Source organism: Scardinius erythrophthalmus (assembly GCF_964197995.2).
Source record: "Scardinius erythrophthalmus genome assembly, chromosome: 9".
NCBI classification, from domain to species: Eukaryota; Metazoa; Chordata; class Actinopteri; order Cypriniformes; family Leuciscidae; genus Scardinius; species Scardinius erythrophthalmus.
Window position 1 is genome coordinate 6386143 of NC_138229.1, and position 17228 is coordinate 6403370.

The 17228-nt window shown below is 36.7% G+C and overlaps 1 protein-coding gene across 1 annotated transcript; it reads left to right on the forward strand.

Annotated features, from left to right (window-relative positions):
* Positions 1 to 762: 762 nt before the first annotated feature.
* On the forward strand, positions 763 to 12477 carry cdc34b (cell division cycle 34 homolog b). Its single transcript, XM_081373557.1, has 5 exons — positions 763 to 1561; positions 6591 to 6677; positions 8598 to 8695; positions 10154 to 10288; positions 10958 to 12477. The coding sequence occupies exons 1-5, from the start codon at positions 1376 to 1378 to the stop codon at positions 11175 to 11177; spliced, it is 726 nt and encodes a 241-aa protein (XP_081229683.1). The 5' UTR covers positions 763 to 1375; the 3' UTR covers positions 11178 to 12477.
* Positions 12478 to 17228: the final 4751 nt, after the last annotated feature.

Below are 17228 nucleotides of genomic sequence, written 5' to 3' on the forward strand. Positions count from 1 at the left end.
CCTATAACAAATATATTTTCTTTTCTTTTTTTTGAACTGATAGAGAGTTAAACCCTAAAGAGAGTTAAAAGTTTCTTGAGAACCTACAAAATGTTCTATGATAAAAAAAGAATAAGACTTTTTATTTTATCCAATCAATTTATTTTATTTTCTGTTTTCTCTAAATTATTAAAGAAATTCTGTTAGTGATTATTCAATTATTCTTAAGGTTTAGGATGTTTTGACTACTGAATATTTTATCCATATATTGTACTCATGTGATTTAATCAGAGAGATTTTGTCCACAAAGACACATAGGCCTACAGATTTAAAATATAATGTAAACTTAAGTTTCACATATGTATCTACAGAGAGTATAATTAGAGAGCTGCTAAGTGCTAACACAGCATCAGATTTCTAATATGTTGATATGATTCAGATCTATTATTGATTTAATGGCTGATTTAATCATGTCAAGCACTGTTTTGATATCAGATGTTGATTTGACAAGATTTGCGTGCCTTTGTTTAGAATAAATGGATGATATGGAGGATTATATCTTATTTGAGCACGCTGTGTACTTGTTCAATACATTTTGCTGGGCAATAACAGAAGGATAAAGAAGCCTTTGTAGCCCAGACTAAGGTGTGACAACAAGCCCCACTCCCCCTACAGTAAAATAACTATAAATAACACATAACCAATAAAATAGTTAGCTAATTATGCCGTTATCTAATTATTAGAGTTAGAATTAGTCAAATAACTGGAATGGTGTCTGTGAACGTAGGTCTGACAGTGTAATGTGAGCCGACAGAACTACAGCACCCACAATGCACCGCGAGCCCATTGGAATTGAGGAAAGACGCATCCAGGACATCGACTCATAACTCGCCACTCTCCTACACATTTACTAGTTCACGGCGATTTTTGCTTCTCGACGGACCAGCTTGCGACAGAATTCAAGCGCAGACTTTCTTTTTGTACACTCAGACATCTGAATTTACTTATATTAAACGAAAACCTACCATTCGAGAAGATTAGTGTTGAGTCGAAGTGGATTTTCACAGCTAGCTGCTAGCCTTCAGCTACGAAAAAAAAAAAAAAACCACAACAAACCCGGAGCGCGATTTGTTATTTTTTGACAGACAAAACTCCGCATATAAACAACCAAACAACCTTTTTTACTTTCATGGACGACGAAAAAACACACTTATAATGCTTTATAGCTTACAACACATTTTATTTGATCGAAAATACTCTCTTTTTTGAGGACATTGTCATTTCCCCGCTAAGCTAGCAACTCCAGACAAAGAAAGAAAAGCAGCTTTCATCGCCTCATCACATCTTGTCAACTTTTCGCCCTTTTTGATTCCAGTTGTGTAGAAATAAAGCAGAAATGGCCCGTCAGAGCAGTGCTCAGGTCGCCAGCTCACAGAAAGCTTTAATGCTGGAGATGAAGTCTCTACAGGAGGAACCAGTGGAGGGTTTCAAGATCACTTTAGTGGATGAAGCGGATCTCTACAACTGGGAAGTGGCGATTTTCGGACCCCCAAACACTCACTATGAAGGGGGCTATTTCAAGGTAAGGGTTGAGGTTGGGTTTTAGGGGGTAAAGAAGCGTTATTTTTAGGAACAGATGGCTATGGTCTATATTTAGATCTGGAACCAGCTCTGGATAACTGCATCTCTTTATGTGTCCCCTTGTCTGTTTTCTTTAGACGTATTACGATATAATTGAGGTTTTTGATTGATTTAAAGCCTGGTTATGATCTCATGTCTTGTGATTTCCATCAGATGTCGGTTTGATGAGATTCTGGGGTCTTTGTTCAGGATAATAGGGCTCATTTGTTTGGTTTCTTTGTTCCTCATTGACTCATTGTCATTCTGATAGATGCAGGGTGAGATGATTTACATGACTTTGAACAAACAATATTACAATTAAATGTCCTTTATCATTCTTATATACTTTAAGTTAGCTGTAAGCTCATTACTGATTCAAATGATTTATTTACCAGCTATTTTTAAAATAATTTATTATGACAAAGTGTTTGTGATCATTTCCAATTCTGCTGAATGCAAGCATCTATCAAAACTGATTGATTAAACTTTAAAAATGTCATATTCATGACCTTCCAAACACTTATTAGGGCCTCACGTATTTAGTTTTAGTTGTTGACATCACGTTTGACCTGTATTTTGTTTTGTTCTTTGTGGCACCACAAGTTATTCTTATTATGATAATTATAAAAATAATGACAGCAAAGGATCATTATGTCCCACCTCATTCCATCAGAGCAGACAAACCTGTTCATTCACACCAGTCTGAATGCTTTATAATTAATGACCTAATAATGTCAGAAGCTTTATTGAATTATTCAGCTTCATGTTAGTTCCTCTCTGGATTGTAAAGGAAGGGGCTGGACTGTTGTGTTCGATTTGAAGTAGGTCAATGACTTTTCGTGTCTTTGTTTACAGCGAAAGCAAAGCACTCACACACACGTACAGTGGGTTTGGCAGATACAGCGGCGTCACTGTTCACTGGAGTGTCAGGATATGAGCTTGTGTTGAAACTGAACTCTCGAGTCTGGCAATGCCCGAAGGCATGGTATTCAAACCAGTAAATGCTCCCTGCTTTGAGGATAAAACAGGCTGGATTTGCATGATAGAGACTTGCTTCTCTTTGTTTGAAAGGGGAATTTTTTGCACCGTTTGTCAACAGTGTTAAAGCTCTCTTGAGTATTATGTTGGCACATTGTCAAGATCTTGTAGTCAGCCAAGAACCTGAAACCACTTGTGCCTAACTTGTCTGGAATATTTAGTTACATTAGGCTACATGCTTTCTTTGAAAGGTCAGTTCACCCAGATATGAATATTATGTAATTTGTTCACCCTCATGTTGTTCCAAGCAGTACAGCTGACGTTCGTCTTTGGAAGGCAAATGGGGAAGTGCTGATGAATGCTGTTCAACTACCAAAAAGCACCATAGAAGTCATTTATATGACTTAGACAAGTCTAGGATCAATGAGATAAAAAAAGAAGTACTTTTATGATGTATTAAGTTGAGAAAAAAAAAGTTTATGATGTTGAGTTGAAAAAAAAACCATACATTGTTACAATTTCTATATAAAATACATTTTTGAACTTTATGCTTATCAAAGAATCCTGAATCCTGCACTGTTTTCAACATTGGTAATTATCAGAAATGCTTCTTGAGCAGTAATCAGCATATTAGTATGATTTCTTAAGGATCATGTGACACTGAAGACTGCAGTAATGATGCTGAAAATTCAGCTTTGCATCACAGGAATAAATTACATTTTAAAATATATTCAAATAGAAAACCGTTATTTTAAATGGTAAAATACTATTTCACAATATTACTGTTTTTACTTTATTTTTGGTCAAATAAATGCAGCCCTGTTGAGAAACATAAAACACAAAGTAATCTTACTAACCCCCAATTTTTTATCTTTAGTGTATGTGCTGTATTTAAGATATTTAAAAACCATATTGGCTAGTTGCTTTGTGAGAGGAATGGAAAGAAATTGAAGTAATTTTTCACTGAAAATCTGTCCCTCTCATTTTTGGTAATGCATATAATAATGCCATTTTTTAAATCATCGGTGTGTTAAACCTGACATGAAGTGTGTCTTCACTTACCACTTTTTAATAAGCGGCAAATGGATTTTGAGAGCTATGGTGGAGAGGAGACGAGCAATTTCAGTGAATAAAGACTTAGCTTTTGTGTGAGGATTTGGTGACTATAAAGCCATATGGACTAAAAACTGTTTTTTATGGTGTTGTTGTTGTCTATTTGTGGGGCTCAACAGCATCCGTCCCCGTTTACTTTTTATTGTATGAGTAAAGGCCCGTTCACACCAAGCACGATAACTATAAAGATAACGATAAAGATAACTATATATGTGTCCACACCAGCGACCGATAACGGTCTTTTTATTCTAAGCACGCGCGCGCCCGGATGATCCAGGTCCATTTTAAATGCGCGAGACCTTTAAATTAGAATGGATTCTGATTGGCTGTCAGTGTTTTATCGTTTGACAGCTGGAAAAAAATCGTTCTGAAAGTGATCCCAACGATATCGTTCCTCATATCTTTATCGTTATAGTTGTGGTGTGAACTCTGTTATTCTTTAATATGGAGAACGATTTTTAGAATTATATCTTTATCGTTATCTTTATAGTTATCGTCCTTGGTGTGAACGGGCCTTAAGAACAGAGAGTATATTCAGGTTTAGACTTCTCCTTTTGTGTTCAATGGAAGAAAGTCATAGTTTGGAATTACGTAGATGTGAGTAAAGGGCCATATCCTAGTTGAACTGTTCCTTTAATATAGTGATTTCATATAATATAGTTGAATGCAAATGTCATTATGTCCACTTCCAGTAGTAATCAGCCTAAAATGTTTCAAGGGCAGTTTTGCCACGAGACTTGAAAATAATTAGGTCTGTATTGAATTGAGGTAGAGGGCATATCTCTTGCGTAACGGATGTTTAACCTAGTTGTTTTCGTGCCAAAAAATGATTTGCCCCACTTCCTGGTTATCCAGCTCTCTGTCCATTTGTGTGTTTTCTCTCAGATTTTCCCTCCTGTCCATCTGCACTGTTCCCCTGCAATGTGATGCATCTCCAATCCTATTAAGAGCAGCTGTCCTGGGCTCACCCTGAGACCGAATCCTCCAAAGCTGCTGTATAAGAAATCTCTCTGCGGTGTACCAGCTGACGGCACTGTGATGTTGATCGTTTTGAACTTAGTGTTTGGCTGCATTGTCCAGCAGGACCGAAATGAATTTTTATTGGTGGTGGAAATCTGCAGAATGTTTTTTTAAACGGTAACTGTGTTAAATATAGCTGAGGGTACTACAGTGTTTAGAAGCTTTCACTTTAGAGCTTCTGGTGTGGACCCAAGTCCATTTAATGTCAGAGTTCGGTGGCTGTGAAAGCTGTTTTCCAGTACAGGTTGCAGTTGGAAAATGGGGATGCTAGGGAGTGCAAAGGGTTTTGTTGAAAAGGTTAGAGAAAAATAGTATGTACATAATAATAATTTAAAAAAATATATATGTTTAGTCATTTTATTCTGTTGACAGCCATAGTTTTTTTTCTTTTTTTTTTTTCTTCAGGTTTATATCTATAAAACATTACAATATTAAGAGGTTGAAAGCAACTTAATAGAAACTTACATTTCTTATCTTCTTCTTCTTCTTTTTTTTTTTACAGTATGATCTTTATGTATAAACACATAGCTGTTGATTCATATTTTAGGAAGAGGGTCCCTCACAATGGGATAGTCATATTTGGGGTCTCAAAAAATGTTGCCATGCATGGTTGCTTGTCTCTGAATAAATTGCGTTTGGAAAGCAGCTCACATTTTTCACATCCCTTCTGTGACGCATCAGTTGCAGACAAATGTGAATACAATGTGAGAGACCAGTGGGTGAGTGGGGTAGGAATTAAGGGGTAGGGGGGTTGGGGGGAGAAAACTAAACATATAATTGCTTTATGTGTCTCTGTCTTTAAATGAATTCAGTAATTAAAAGTTTTAAGGATAAAAAAATGATCTCTGCTAATGCTGTATTAATGCTAACTATATAGGGAACCCTTACTTGCACATTACTATAATATTAAAGGTTAACAACAGAACCCAAGCTATTAGTCTAAATTCAGTTTCTATTATTTTTAGATATAATAATCAACACCTAAATAACGTTGTATGCAAACATGTAAACTGCACTTAAGGCAGGTTTTGCATTAACTTCTAAATTTAATTCTAAGCTCCAATTCGTTGTTGAAATATAATCATTTACACACTGGCTGTCATTTACACACTGGCTGTCATTTACACACTGGCTGACAGATATTTTAAATATGTTTTATCATTTTATTTATACATTTTTTTTATACAAACACAAAACAGATCAAAGTCTCATAAAATATATACAAAAAGTATGTTATACATAAAATAAATAAAGGAGAAAAAAAGACCCACCCCACCGAAACCCACACCAGATAAGAGTGAGAAATTTACACCTTAAAGCCATACTTAATCAAACTTAAAGAAAACATTAACAATGGAGTGAAGGGAGAAAAGAGTGAAGTTATCCATATTACATATGTGCCCAAACATATTTCAACGCTTAAAAAGATACCTAAGGAAGGGGCCCCAGATTTTATCACATTTTTTAGAAGCATCAGCTTTAGAAAAACATGACAGATATTTTAACCACACATTAAATAATCAAAACAGGTTAAGTAAAACATAATGAATATATAGGCTAATATAGTGCATATATTTAGCAAAAGAGTTGATTTCTCTAGCTGACTAACAAACTGTGGACACTGGATGACTTGCCTGAGGTAAATGTAGCCTAATGCCACATGGGATATTGTTTACAAGCTGTTTTACTGATGTCTTTCTGCCGTTCAAACACTGACTGAGCTATTACACAAGATATCATGTGTTTCATTTGGGCGGTTGAGAGTTTCTGTTTGGTTTAATATCGTTACACCTCTCTAATCAATTTAGCCATAATACTTAATAAACGAGTGTGCATTGGACAAAGTTTGTGCTGACGTTTGTTTTTGTCCTGTTTTGCAGGCTCGCATTAAGTTCCCGATCGATTACCCCTACTCCCCACCCACGTTCAGATTCCTCACCAAGATGTGGCACCCCAACATCTATGAGGTAAGAGGATTGTTTCAGCCCTCACACTGTGTACTGTGGCACGTGGCTTGTCTGTTGTGCTTCCTCATTTCCTTCAGTTAAGCCCTGGATTAATGCACCAGGCAAACATGAACCTTTGTATCTTGGCTATTGCCACTGCACAGTTAGGAACAGATATTATAAGTAACACATTATTTGAACTCTTGATATAATTGAATATAAATGGCTGCAATGTGTTAAATGGGAAAATAAGGTAAGCAGACATCTTAAAAATGAGGAAGAACTGTAACCCTCATCGGCAAGCACCAACAGGTGTGGTTCACTGAGCTGCAGTTCAGACCTGTGTGTGACCTGGAAAACATCAAGTCATGTTGTGTAGGTTGGAAATTATAAGCATAACAATAGCAAAAACCACTTCACAGATCTGTCAATAGTTCCTTACCCTTTTTGCGTCAATTTTGCATCATATTTTAATTAATGCTGTTATATTTGGTACATTTTTCTCATACCAAAAGATACTTGGTAGATTTGTAGTTTGTGCGAAAATGTAAAAGATGTTACAGTTGGCCCTCCCCTCAAAAATGTCAATCATTTTTGAAAACGTATATCGCAGGTAATGTGTGTGTGTGTGTGGTGTGCTGGAGACATGATATCGTGACAAGCACTTGTAGTGAAGTGGAGGCAGCTTAGTTGATTAAAATGGGCATTATTATATTTTTATGCACTGCCAGCATGTGTTCTGCTGTAAATGTGCTGTAACTATGTTGTTTAATGTTGCCAGGCACATGTAACAACTTGCCACAATAATATTGAATTCAACTGCTGTGTGTATATTTTACAATGTCTTTAAACGGGGCTTTATGTAGAATTCAGAAACCCTTGTTATTAGCGACACCGATGGCCGTTAATTGAACTGCTGCTAGCAACTTCTCGCATTCATGCACACGTAACTTGCATACAAGAGACTGAATGTGGTTCAACGCCCCTATATACCCATGGCGAAGTTCTTTTGTTCTTCGCTTTGAACTAAAAAATAGTTAGAAATGCCTTTGCAGGGAACATCCCGACGCCATACACGCTGCAGAGAGCAACATTTAGATGAATTTGTAAATATGTGCTTGCTACGCGCTTTTCTCTCAATAACAAAATAAACACACAACAAAAATGACTGCGGTGAAGCAGTTAAAGGTAAATTTCTATTTAGCTTTAATCATTTTTTTTGTTTGTTTTTTCAGTTTTAGTTAGTTCATTTTAGTATTTTTAACTAAAACTTACAAAACAAACAAAAAATGCCTCAGCAACTAACTTAAACTGTTTTTAATCTAAATAATTGTATTTAATTCCAGTTTTATTTCAGGTAACACTTAAATTATTTTTAGTAGTTTTAGTATTTTTAGTTTTAATTAATACAGATAATCTATTACTGTTTTTAGATTATTTTGAACTGAAGTGTTGCATAATGTGAAGCAGCTGTTTCTGGAGCCAGATGTATCTTTGATTTGTTTACAATAATGACTGGATTGTTGGATGATTATTTAAAAACTGCATTAATACATAGTAATCTATTTATATAAAACATTTTTGGTGGAATTTACAGGAAGTATAACTATATTGTGACACACAGCATTACTGTGAGTGATATAAAAAATGACTCTGGTTTAAGATGGTGGTCATACCGCCTACCCCATGCACCAGTATATTTCCTTGTGTTGGATATATATGCAGTGCATGCACAAGGCTTTTCAGAGTTCTGCAGAGATCGTCCTTCAGTTTTGACTGGCTTTTTCTCCTTATCTCCCTTTCACATGCCTCGCTGTGACTCTGAGTACTCACAGAAACAGCAGTGGTGTGGAGGCGAGGGCTTCACTGAGATGCTGCTTTTGCTTCGTGAAAGCATGATGATTGTGTGATTGATTTGATTCTCTGCTTGTGCTTTCACAGAACGGGGACGTGTGTATCTCCATTCTGCATCCTCCAGTAGATGATCCACAGAGCGGAGAGCTTCCCTCAGAGAGGTGGAACCCCACGCAGAATGTCAGGTATGGAGTAATCTCTAAAGGTGATGATACACAGGGCAACTTTTTGATTTGGCTGGGCAATCTTGCCGAGCGATTGTTGCTTGGGCACTTACATTTCTATGTGGATAATTTAGATCGGTCTTGGGCCCTGTGTCTCATCTGGTTGCCCGTTGACTGCAACATTGCCCAGCAACATGATACAAAGTTGTATCATCACCTTAACAGCCAGACCTGTTTGATTATTGGCATGAAGTCTTGTCCACATTGCAGCTTATTCTTGTCTTTTTCCACAAATAAATGTTTGTTTGTTTTGTTTTTTACATTGTGTGCTGTGCAAATTAATTTCCGTACTACAGGCTAGATCCTCAACAGTAGCTGTCTCAAAGTGTGTCTGCGATCATGTATTTTCCCCACTAACAGAATTATAGGAAGAGTGGCCAGGATGGGTTTGTGTTCATGAGTTTCATGTTGCTTGCCTTAAGGAAAGCATCTCAGTGGAGATCTGTGTATTTGTGCGTTTCCTCCCCCGAGTCTGATCTCTATTCTAGTTAGTCTGGTGTTTTGTTTCACTGGGCTTTGTGCTTCAGTGGAAAAGCTAGTGTCTTCCTGGAAGCTCATGTCACTCATGTCATGAACACCTGTCACTGTACACAGAGAGACGGGCATATTTTGACCCCACACTGAATGTTGCATGGTTTACATTATCAAAACCTAGTGTTCACCCCGCTCGGATGTAGCTTGTTGTTTTTAGTGACTTATTTTGTTTGAGTATAAAACAAATGTAAAAAAAAAAAAGAAATCTGATACTGTATGTCAGAATATATCTATGCATTAAGTCTTGAAGTGTTTAACTAATACTCCTGCCACTTATTCTATTTAATGTATAGAAAATGTTTAATGGCACATTGAATGTCGTCAAAATTTGGGAAAATATCAAGATTTATTTACACGTTTTTGTACTGCCCAGTCCTACTTGTAACTAATGTGTAGAACTACTCTTATTTTATTTCTTTTTGACATATTAATTACACCACCTAAATATATGAATTATTATTATTTAATAACCATAATAATAGTAATACTATTTATTGTTGTTATAATTATTAATGCTATTATAATTTTTTTTTTTACAATCTAAATTGTTGAAGAATTATTTTGGCCTGCATCTAATTGCTAACTTTAAAAAACTTAGCTCATTTGACAATGAATAAGAGTGATTATGAAAACAGTATTTCAAAATAAGTTACTTTCCCAGTGAATACTGTTGATTCATTACCAACTTGGAAACTGAAGTTACTCTGTATCTCTATTGCAAATGTGAGGTCACCGGAGTAACTTTAAGTAATGCATAAAGACTGATCCTCTTGGCTAAAATCTCTTCACATCTTTAAGAGAATGCAGCACAAAGAAGCTCTAGGACAGATGAGCTTAAAGGTTAATGCCATTATAACATTGAGTGTCTGTGTGTGTGTGTTTCAGAACTATACTGTTGAGTGTCATCTCTCTACTGAACGAGCCCAACACGTTTTCTCCGGCCAACGTGGACGCCTCTGTCATGTACCGCAAATGGAGAGACAGTAAAGGAAAAGACCGTGAATATGCAGAAATCATTAGGTAACAAATTATTGTACAAAAATAGAGAATATTTTGGTCCCTTTAAGAGATCAGCTGTGTTTAATGTTTATTTGTTTAATGCGTGTTACATTTTGATGGCTCTGTCAGAAGCTATGGTGATAAACAACACTTAAGCCAATGGAAAACCCTTGGAAACAGATTTTGATTTATTTTCTGGATCAGCGGTGCCCTCCTGTGGTTGAATAAGTCACTGAAACATGATCTCCTCTTGGCAATCTCTCTATTGCATGTTTTCAGCCATCTGAGTCGGAACATTTGACTTGCATCAGATTTCATCCTTCAGGACATAAGTTGTTTATTTCTCTGCCTTGGCATCTTAAAACCTCAGGGCAACAACTCCAATGGAGAGCTTAAATTACATAAAATGTCAACATGTCTCACTGCCTAAGACAGATGAGTCTGACTCTGAACGTCATAGAAAGAGAAGCTACATGGTTAATGTTTCAGCTATATAAAAATGAAGCTAAAAGGAACATTCTGAGCATTTGCAAAGCGGTGTCCGTACACAACCTCAAATGTAAAAACGAATGGAATACATGTTTATGGTAATGTGCCCACAATTGAAGTCTAGCCTGAAGGTTTAAAAGCACAAATGTGAAGCCGAATATTCCTTCAGATCCGATAATGAGGTGTTTGTGTCTGTTACAGAAAACAAGTTCTGGCCACGAAAGCGGAGGCAGAACGGGACGGAGTGAAAGTTCCCACCACCCTGGCAGAATACTGTGTGCGCACGCGCGCCCCCGCGCTGGACGAGGGGTCCGACCTGTTATACGATGATTACTATGATGACGAGGACTTGGAGGATGAGGATGACGATGACGAGGACTGTTGCTATGACGAGGACGACTCAGGAAACGAGGAATCATGACGACATTCCCATTCCCACCTTCATCCTCGTCTTCATCAGCATCAGCCCAAAAGTTGAAGCGTCAAGGCATGCGCTCTGCATTTACACTCACTCAGATGGCCATTTTTGTTTAACTAAAGTCTTTGACTAAAATTCGAAAAAAATTTGTATTTAATTTTTTTTTTTTAAATAAGCATTATGTTGTTTTCCCTCCTTGTCATAATTGTGCTGGCCTTCAGGCTTTTCTCCAAGCTACTCTTTTATTATTTATTTGCTTTGCGCTTTCAGACAGCTCAGTGAAAGTTTCTTCTTCAAAAAAAAAAAAAAGTGCTCGACTGAATTGAGGTTTGAGTGAGTGAGTGAGTGATTATTTGAATGAGGCTTTGTGCTGAATAATGCTTACTACGTCACAGTTGTTTTGAATTTCTTAGAGCTGATCACTTTGATCACCCACGCTTACTTTTTTGGCCTTCAAGCACATCCAAGCAATAACATGCTTGGGGTCAAGGTTTGACTTTCTGTTTTTATTCCCCCTCCGTTTGAGTAGAAATTACATTGAAAAGCCCTAAGCAAAATTAAAGGATGATGCATATTAAAACTGTTTTGCAATGGAAAAAAAATCAAAACATTGCAAAAGAAATGATGGCCTAAATTCTACAATGTGTTTAAACTCCACACATTATTTAACTTATAGTGTCACTTTAAATTATTGCATTTATGTATTTCTTCATTCCAAGATGTAGAAGCTTATCAGAAAATCAATGTATTCGGGTAGGTTGGCAAGTCGATGTTGTCTTTTCTGTTGAGCTGTTTTAAATGTTTTTTAAGCAATGCTGATACTCCTGTGTTGTCCTCTTAAGTGAATCTTATTTAATCCGTTTTTTTGGCGTGGTTTTATTTGGGATGTAGGGTGACTTTTGGACTGATGGAGGATTTTTTTTTTTTTGGTACCTTTCTTTTGCATTATTGCTCTGTGAAACAACGCCACGTCCTCTGTTGTGATATCGAGATCGAAACTTTCCTTTACGCTGCCTGGAGGCTGGTGAGTGCTGGCGTCCATCTCACATTTAAATTTGAGCTCATACCGACTGACTCTCAGGATCAACCAATCTGGAAAAAGGAAAATCCTACCAACAACAAAGTGTTTTTTCACACCTGCAAGTCATCCGTTTTTTCAATATTGTTTTGAGGACAATTTACAACCGTATCCCAAGAGGCTGAGATGCGCACGAGGAGCTGATTTGTCATTTTATTGACCTTTATGTATTTTTACGATTTGTTGGCCTATTTAAAACTGAATAAAGATCTTTATTAGAATATTTGCCTGTTTACTGTTAACTACTGTTACGTTGTGTGACACATGTATTTTATTTGATATATGCGTGTGAGCTTGTTTGTTTTCTTCATTTTCTCTCAGTTGTCTGTGCAGATCCCGGACGAGCCCCCAAATTGTTACGCTCTTAAGGGTACATGACAACAATATACTAAAAGCAGGAAAACATTTATTTTGCGTTTTTCATGTATGACGTCACCGTTTTGACAAATTCACGTTTTTGTTGTTTACAGGCAGACTATAACGGGTATTGGTTTCAACAACTTGCACTATGAATCCCGTTTTCAGGTCCCCAAAACACAGTTGTCATGTAAATGAATGGCCAAAATGCATAAAAGGTTTTCCGTTTTTAGTTGAAAACTGTGTCGAGTAAACGGCCCCTCATTTACATTCTAAGGGTATGGTAGGAACAAACAATAACGGTTAGGGGAGACTTTGATGTTCCCGTCTCCATGCAGATTCACGATACACAACACATTTTTATTCTCAATAATGACACCCTTAAAGCGGTCTTTTATTTTACATTACACTGAGAAAAAAAAATGGTGTAGGATTTACTTAGACTGAAATGGAACTTGTAAAATGTACTCCAGTAATCTTTGTTTTATTTACAACTCTGAAAAATCAAACTACAGCAAGCAAATGTAGTCAATATTTATTGACTAAACATTTTTTTGCAGAACTGTTCTCAGGGGTTTCACTTAATAGAAAAATAGATGAATTTAATTAGAAATGTGACTTTCATCACATACTTTGGTGTCTAGGCAAATCTGAGTACAGTGTGATCCACAGATCTGCAGCTTTCTGGAAGAGACATTTAAGATTATAGGTTATTTTTCTCAAAGAAAAGTCTCCCTTTGCTCGCTAATTATCTCTGCTGTCAGGGAAAGTGGACATGACAGAGTTAGATTTCATTGCTCAATTGAATATGGCATTATTTACCAGATAAGACATTAGGCACAGCTGGAGAGGGTCTCCAGGCATTCCAAAGTGCAGTTGCCCCGACTCTGTTGCCATGGCAACCCTCCGACTGGCATTCAAGGTTTGCCTGGAAACACTGTGCTTGAGGCTTGTTCAGACAACCTGAACACTCACCGGCTACACCGTGAACACACAGAGATGAGGGGGCCCGTGAGATGCAGTTCCAGCGCTGACACGTCTAGAAGGACTTTACATGCCTGAAACACTGTAAGAATAAAAAGGAGGTAATGTTAAATCATGGAGAAGAATCACTTAAAGGGATAGTTGAAGCGTGATCATCAGAAGCGTGAGCATGTCGACATAAGACCTCCCACTTTTACATAGTCTTTTCAGGATCAGGCAAGTTGTTTCACAAGCATGCAGAGAATTTATGGAGATCATTTTGTATTTATAGTGCAGTAGAAAAAACACTAAAGACCAGAGAGAAGGTGCAAAATGTGACTAAAAGCACTGAAGGTGTATTGCACCTTAAACACTGAATCACTCAATAACATTCCCACTCGCTGTTATATGTTGGTGGAACGAACTCCGGACCTTCATGTGAGCAGCAGTTCAATCTTCAAAAACATCTGAAAACACACATTTGAATAACTTTTTTTTGTATGAAGTAAATAGGTACAAATTTGCAGTTGTACTTCTGCACTAAAGCTGCATTACTCTGGTGCTTGCAGGAATTTTGGAGTGATAATTTAGTTGTATTGTGTTAATTCCTTTGTTTCTTGCTCCGGGACATTCAGGATAAAAGGACACAGAAGCAGTCAGACCCTTATTTTAAAATTCTGAGATTCAAAATCTCTTTGTGTATTTGTACACTATGCTAACAGACTTTCATGAAGATGCCACAGTACAGAGGAAAGAACCCTCCTTCATTTAGACAACAAATCATTCAACAGTTATCACATATGCAGACCTATGCACATATAGGTCTCTATTTTAAAGGGCTACCCTTGAAAAAAATAAGTAGTGTGGGTTACTTTATTTATTTATTATGGAAATAATATAAAAGAATATGCTTAACTGTGAACTGAATGTAATGCTTACAGAAGCTTAATCGCAGTTACGCTAAAAATATATAGTAAATATATGGAATGCAATTGAGTGTTTTTTTTTTACCTACTTAAGTAGGCTATCTTTATTTGTAATTTCATAAATATTGTTTTTTTAAATATGGTTAAAGTCTACTGAAAATCAAAGGTAAAATATACTTTAATATGTTTTTTTTAATGTATTTGTGATATTTAAGTATATTTTTGTTGCAGTTTTTTGCAGTTTTAAATATATTTCTGCAGTGAAGTTACAATTTAGTACATTTAAAATATTTTTTCTGTAAATGTAATATCGGATAAGAAACACACTAGAGGTAAAATTATAATCAAGTCCTTTACATGTGTTTTAAAATGTTATATAACACACCAAACAAGTCTACTTCTTTATAGAAAGTAGAAGTAGTGCTTGTAAGAAGTACACTTTAATATATATATATATGTGTGTGTGTGTGTATAAAAATCTAGTAAAATATTTAACAGTATCCTAGTTTTTCCTGTTTTATTTTCTTTATTAAATAAATGCAGTCTTGGTGAGCATAACATACTTCTTTCAAAAACATTTAAAACATCTTACCAAACGTTTGAATGGTAGTGAGGGATATTTTACAAGTTACTGAAATCATTTAACAACAACAACAACAAAAAAAGATCTCCGTTGCGCTTGAAATGGCTTCATCCTCTTAATACCATTCAGCTAAATGCAAACAAAAACTTTAAGCTGCTTATAGAGGTAGAACAAAACAGAGTCTGCCAGCTCAGTGCCCTGCTGAAAATAAAAATAAAATAAAAAAATAAAAAAGCTAAAACCAATCCAAGATGGTTAGCTGGTCTCCCAGCCTGGCCAAGACTAGCTAAGGCCAGCCTGACTATAAAAAGAAGTGCCAAACCCCCTCCAGAACCAGCTTGCTAAACCAGTTATGACCAGAAGGCCAGCCCACCAGCTTGCCTGTCTAAAAGTCTCTCCATTCATTTCATTTCTTGGGTGAGAGCAGTGAAGAGCCCACCCACACACGCTGGCCGTGCGCTAACAGATTTGTCCTCCATTAAGACATACAGAGCGTCTCTCTGTGCTTGATAGGGATTCTCTCAGGGAGCACAGAGATAGCTTGTGCCTGCATATGTGTGCGCACCAGTGTGTCAGCGGATCTCTGGCTAGCTGCCCGAACGTCCCACAGCGTCCCACAGGCCAGCAGGAGGCTGGGGTTAGCAGTGTGTTTCAGCGTAGTAAAGACTCCATTTTTAAGGCTCTGCTGGAAAGAAAGTAATGATTTTGGTTAAGGGATTGTTCAGAATGGACAGCCTGCTCCATACTACTCTTATTTTAGAAGTGTTTGCTATAAGGCAAACCACTATACTTTGAATTCCAAGCACTAGTATTTAGCTTTTATTATTGTTCAATATTTCAATATTTACAATATGCAGTATGCAAGTGACATATTATATCATTAGCAATAATTAAAACCAGAGAGCAATTTATAGGCTCATTGCATTATTTGCAATCCCACGGAGAGCGTTTGATGACACTTAAGTAGTTTTTAATGTGATATCTGTGATGGTTGAGGAGCACCACGGTTTATGACAATGATAGACTGCTACCTATAAATCAATCATCCGCGTCGAGAGCTTCTCTTCAAGTGGTCGTAACTGTTAATGCCTGAGACACAGTCTCATATATTCCTTTATGATTTAGTGACAGAGCATTACAGAGGCGTATTACTTTACAGCAAATCAATAAGGCAACCGGCAGAGATGTGAAAGTATAGTCCAATGGAGTAGATTACAAATGAAACAATCTAAAGATAAAATGCCAAGCCAATTCCATTATATGATATTTATTTATAGGTATGATGGCATAAAATACAGCTGGCTTCTTGTGTAAGTGTTTTTGCGCATGTACCTCATAACCGGCTAGATCGATGGCAGTACGATGTGAAATAATGCCCAGGATGTTTGAGCCAGTGTAGGATTTTATGCCTTGCCTTGCCTAGTGGTCCTTGTTGGTCCTAGTTGATGCTCTGGCTGGTTTTAGAGTGTTTTTGGGCACTTTTCAGCTGGTTTATACTTTGTATCTATGCAATCTTTTTTGTAATGATAATTTTTACTTAGCAACATTATCTTTCTGCCCTGTTGTCATTGTGATGTAACAGATGTCTGCTTTCAAGCAGAGGGTGAGTAATTCTTCACTCGTTTATTTGATTACTAAAAGCCTATTGCAGTGTTTATAGTGCATTTTCAACGTGCTTATTGCTAAGTTTAGTGAGGCGAAACAGACTAGTTTGGCTAGTTTAGTTAAATCAATTCAATATTATTGTATATGGAGTTACATGGAGTAGGGATACTATAGAAAAGCTAAATGTGATTAAAATGGTGACTGACTAAAGCGACTGGCTCGGTCTCCCCATAGCTCACTTGTCAAGCTACACCCATGAATAAATGTAGTTCAACTTTAATGGTAGGCCTTCAAGAGGGAAGTTTCCAAGACAGCAAATGCATTTTCAAACGCATAGTGCATAATAACCAATTGCCTATGGTTATCCTTTGCTGGAAATCCTTTTATATCAGACTGAGACTGAGCAATTTATGTTCAAACCCTTATTCAGAATCTCATGTGTTCATAGCCCTACATTAAGTATAATAATGTATTATAACTGTGGTTAATATTAATGAGATCATACAATGCATTATCAGGTGCATTACAAATATTAATTAATG

What these genes read in the sequence shown, in the direction of transcription:
- cdc34b (XM_081373557.1), top strand. Translation starts at nt 1,376, where the DNA reads ATGGCCCGTCAGAGCAGTGCTCAGGTCGCCAGCTCACAGAAAGCTTTA. An exon ending in GGCACCCCAACATCTATGAG is followed by an intron (nt 6,678 to 8,597) that starts GTAAGAGGATTG and finishes GTGCTTTCACAG; the next exon opens with AACGGGGACGTGTGTATCTC. An exon ending in AACCCCACGCAGAATGTCAG is followed by an intron (nt 8,696 to 10,153) that starts GTATGGAGTAAT and finishes TGTGTGTTTCAG; the next exon opens with AACTATACTGTTGAGTGTCA.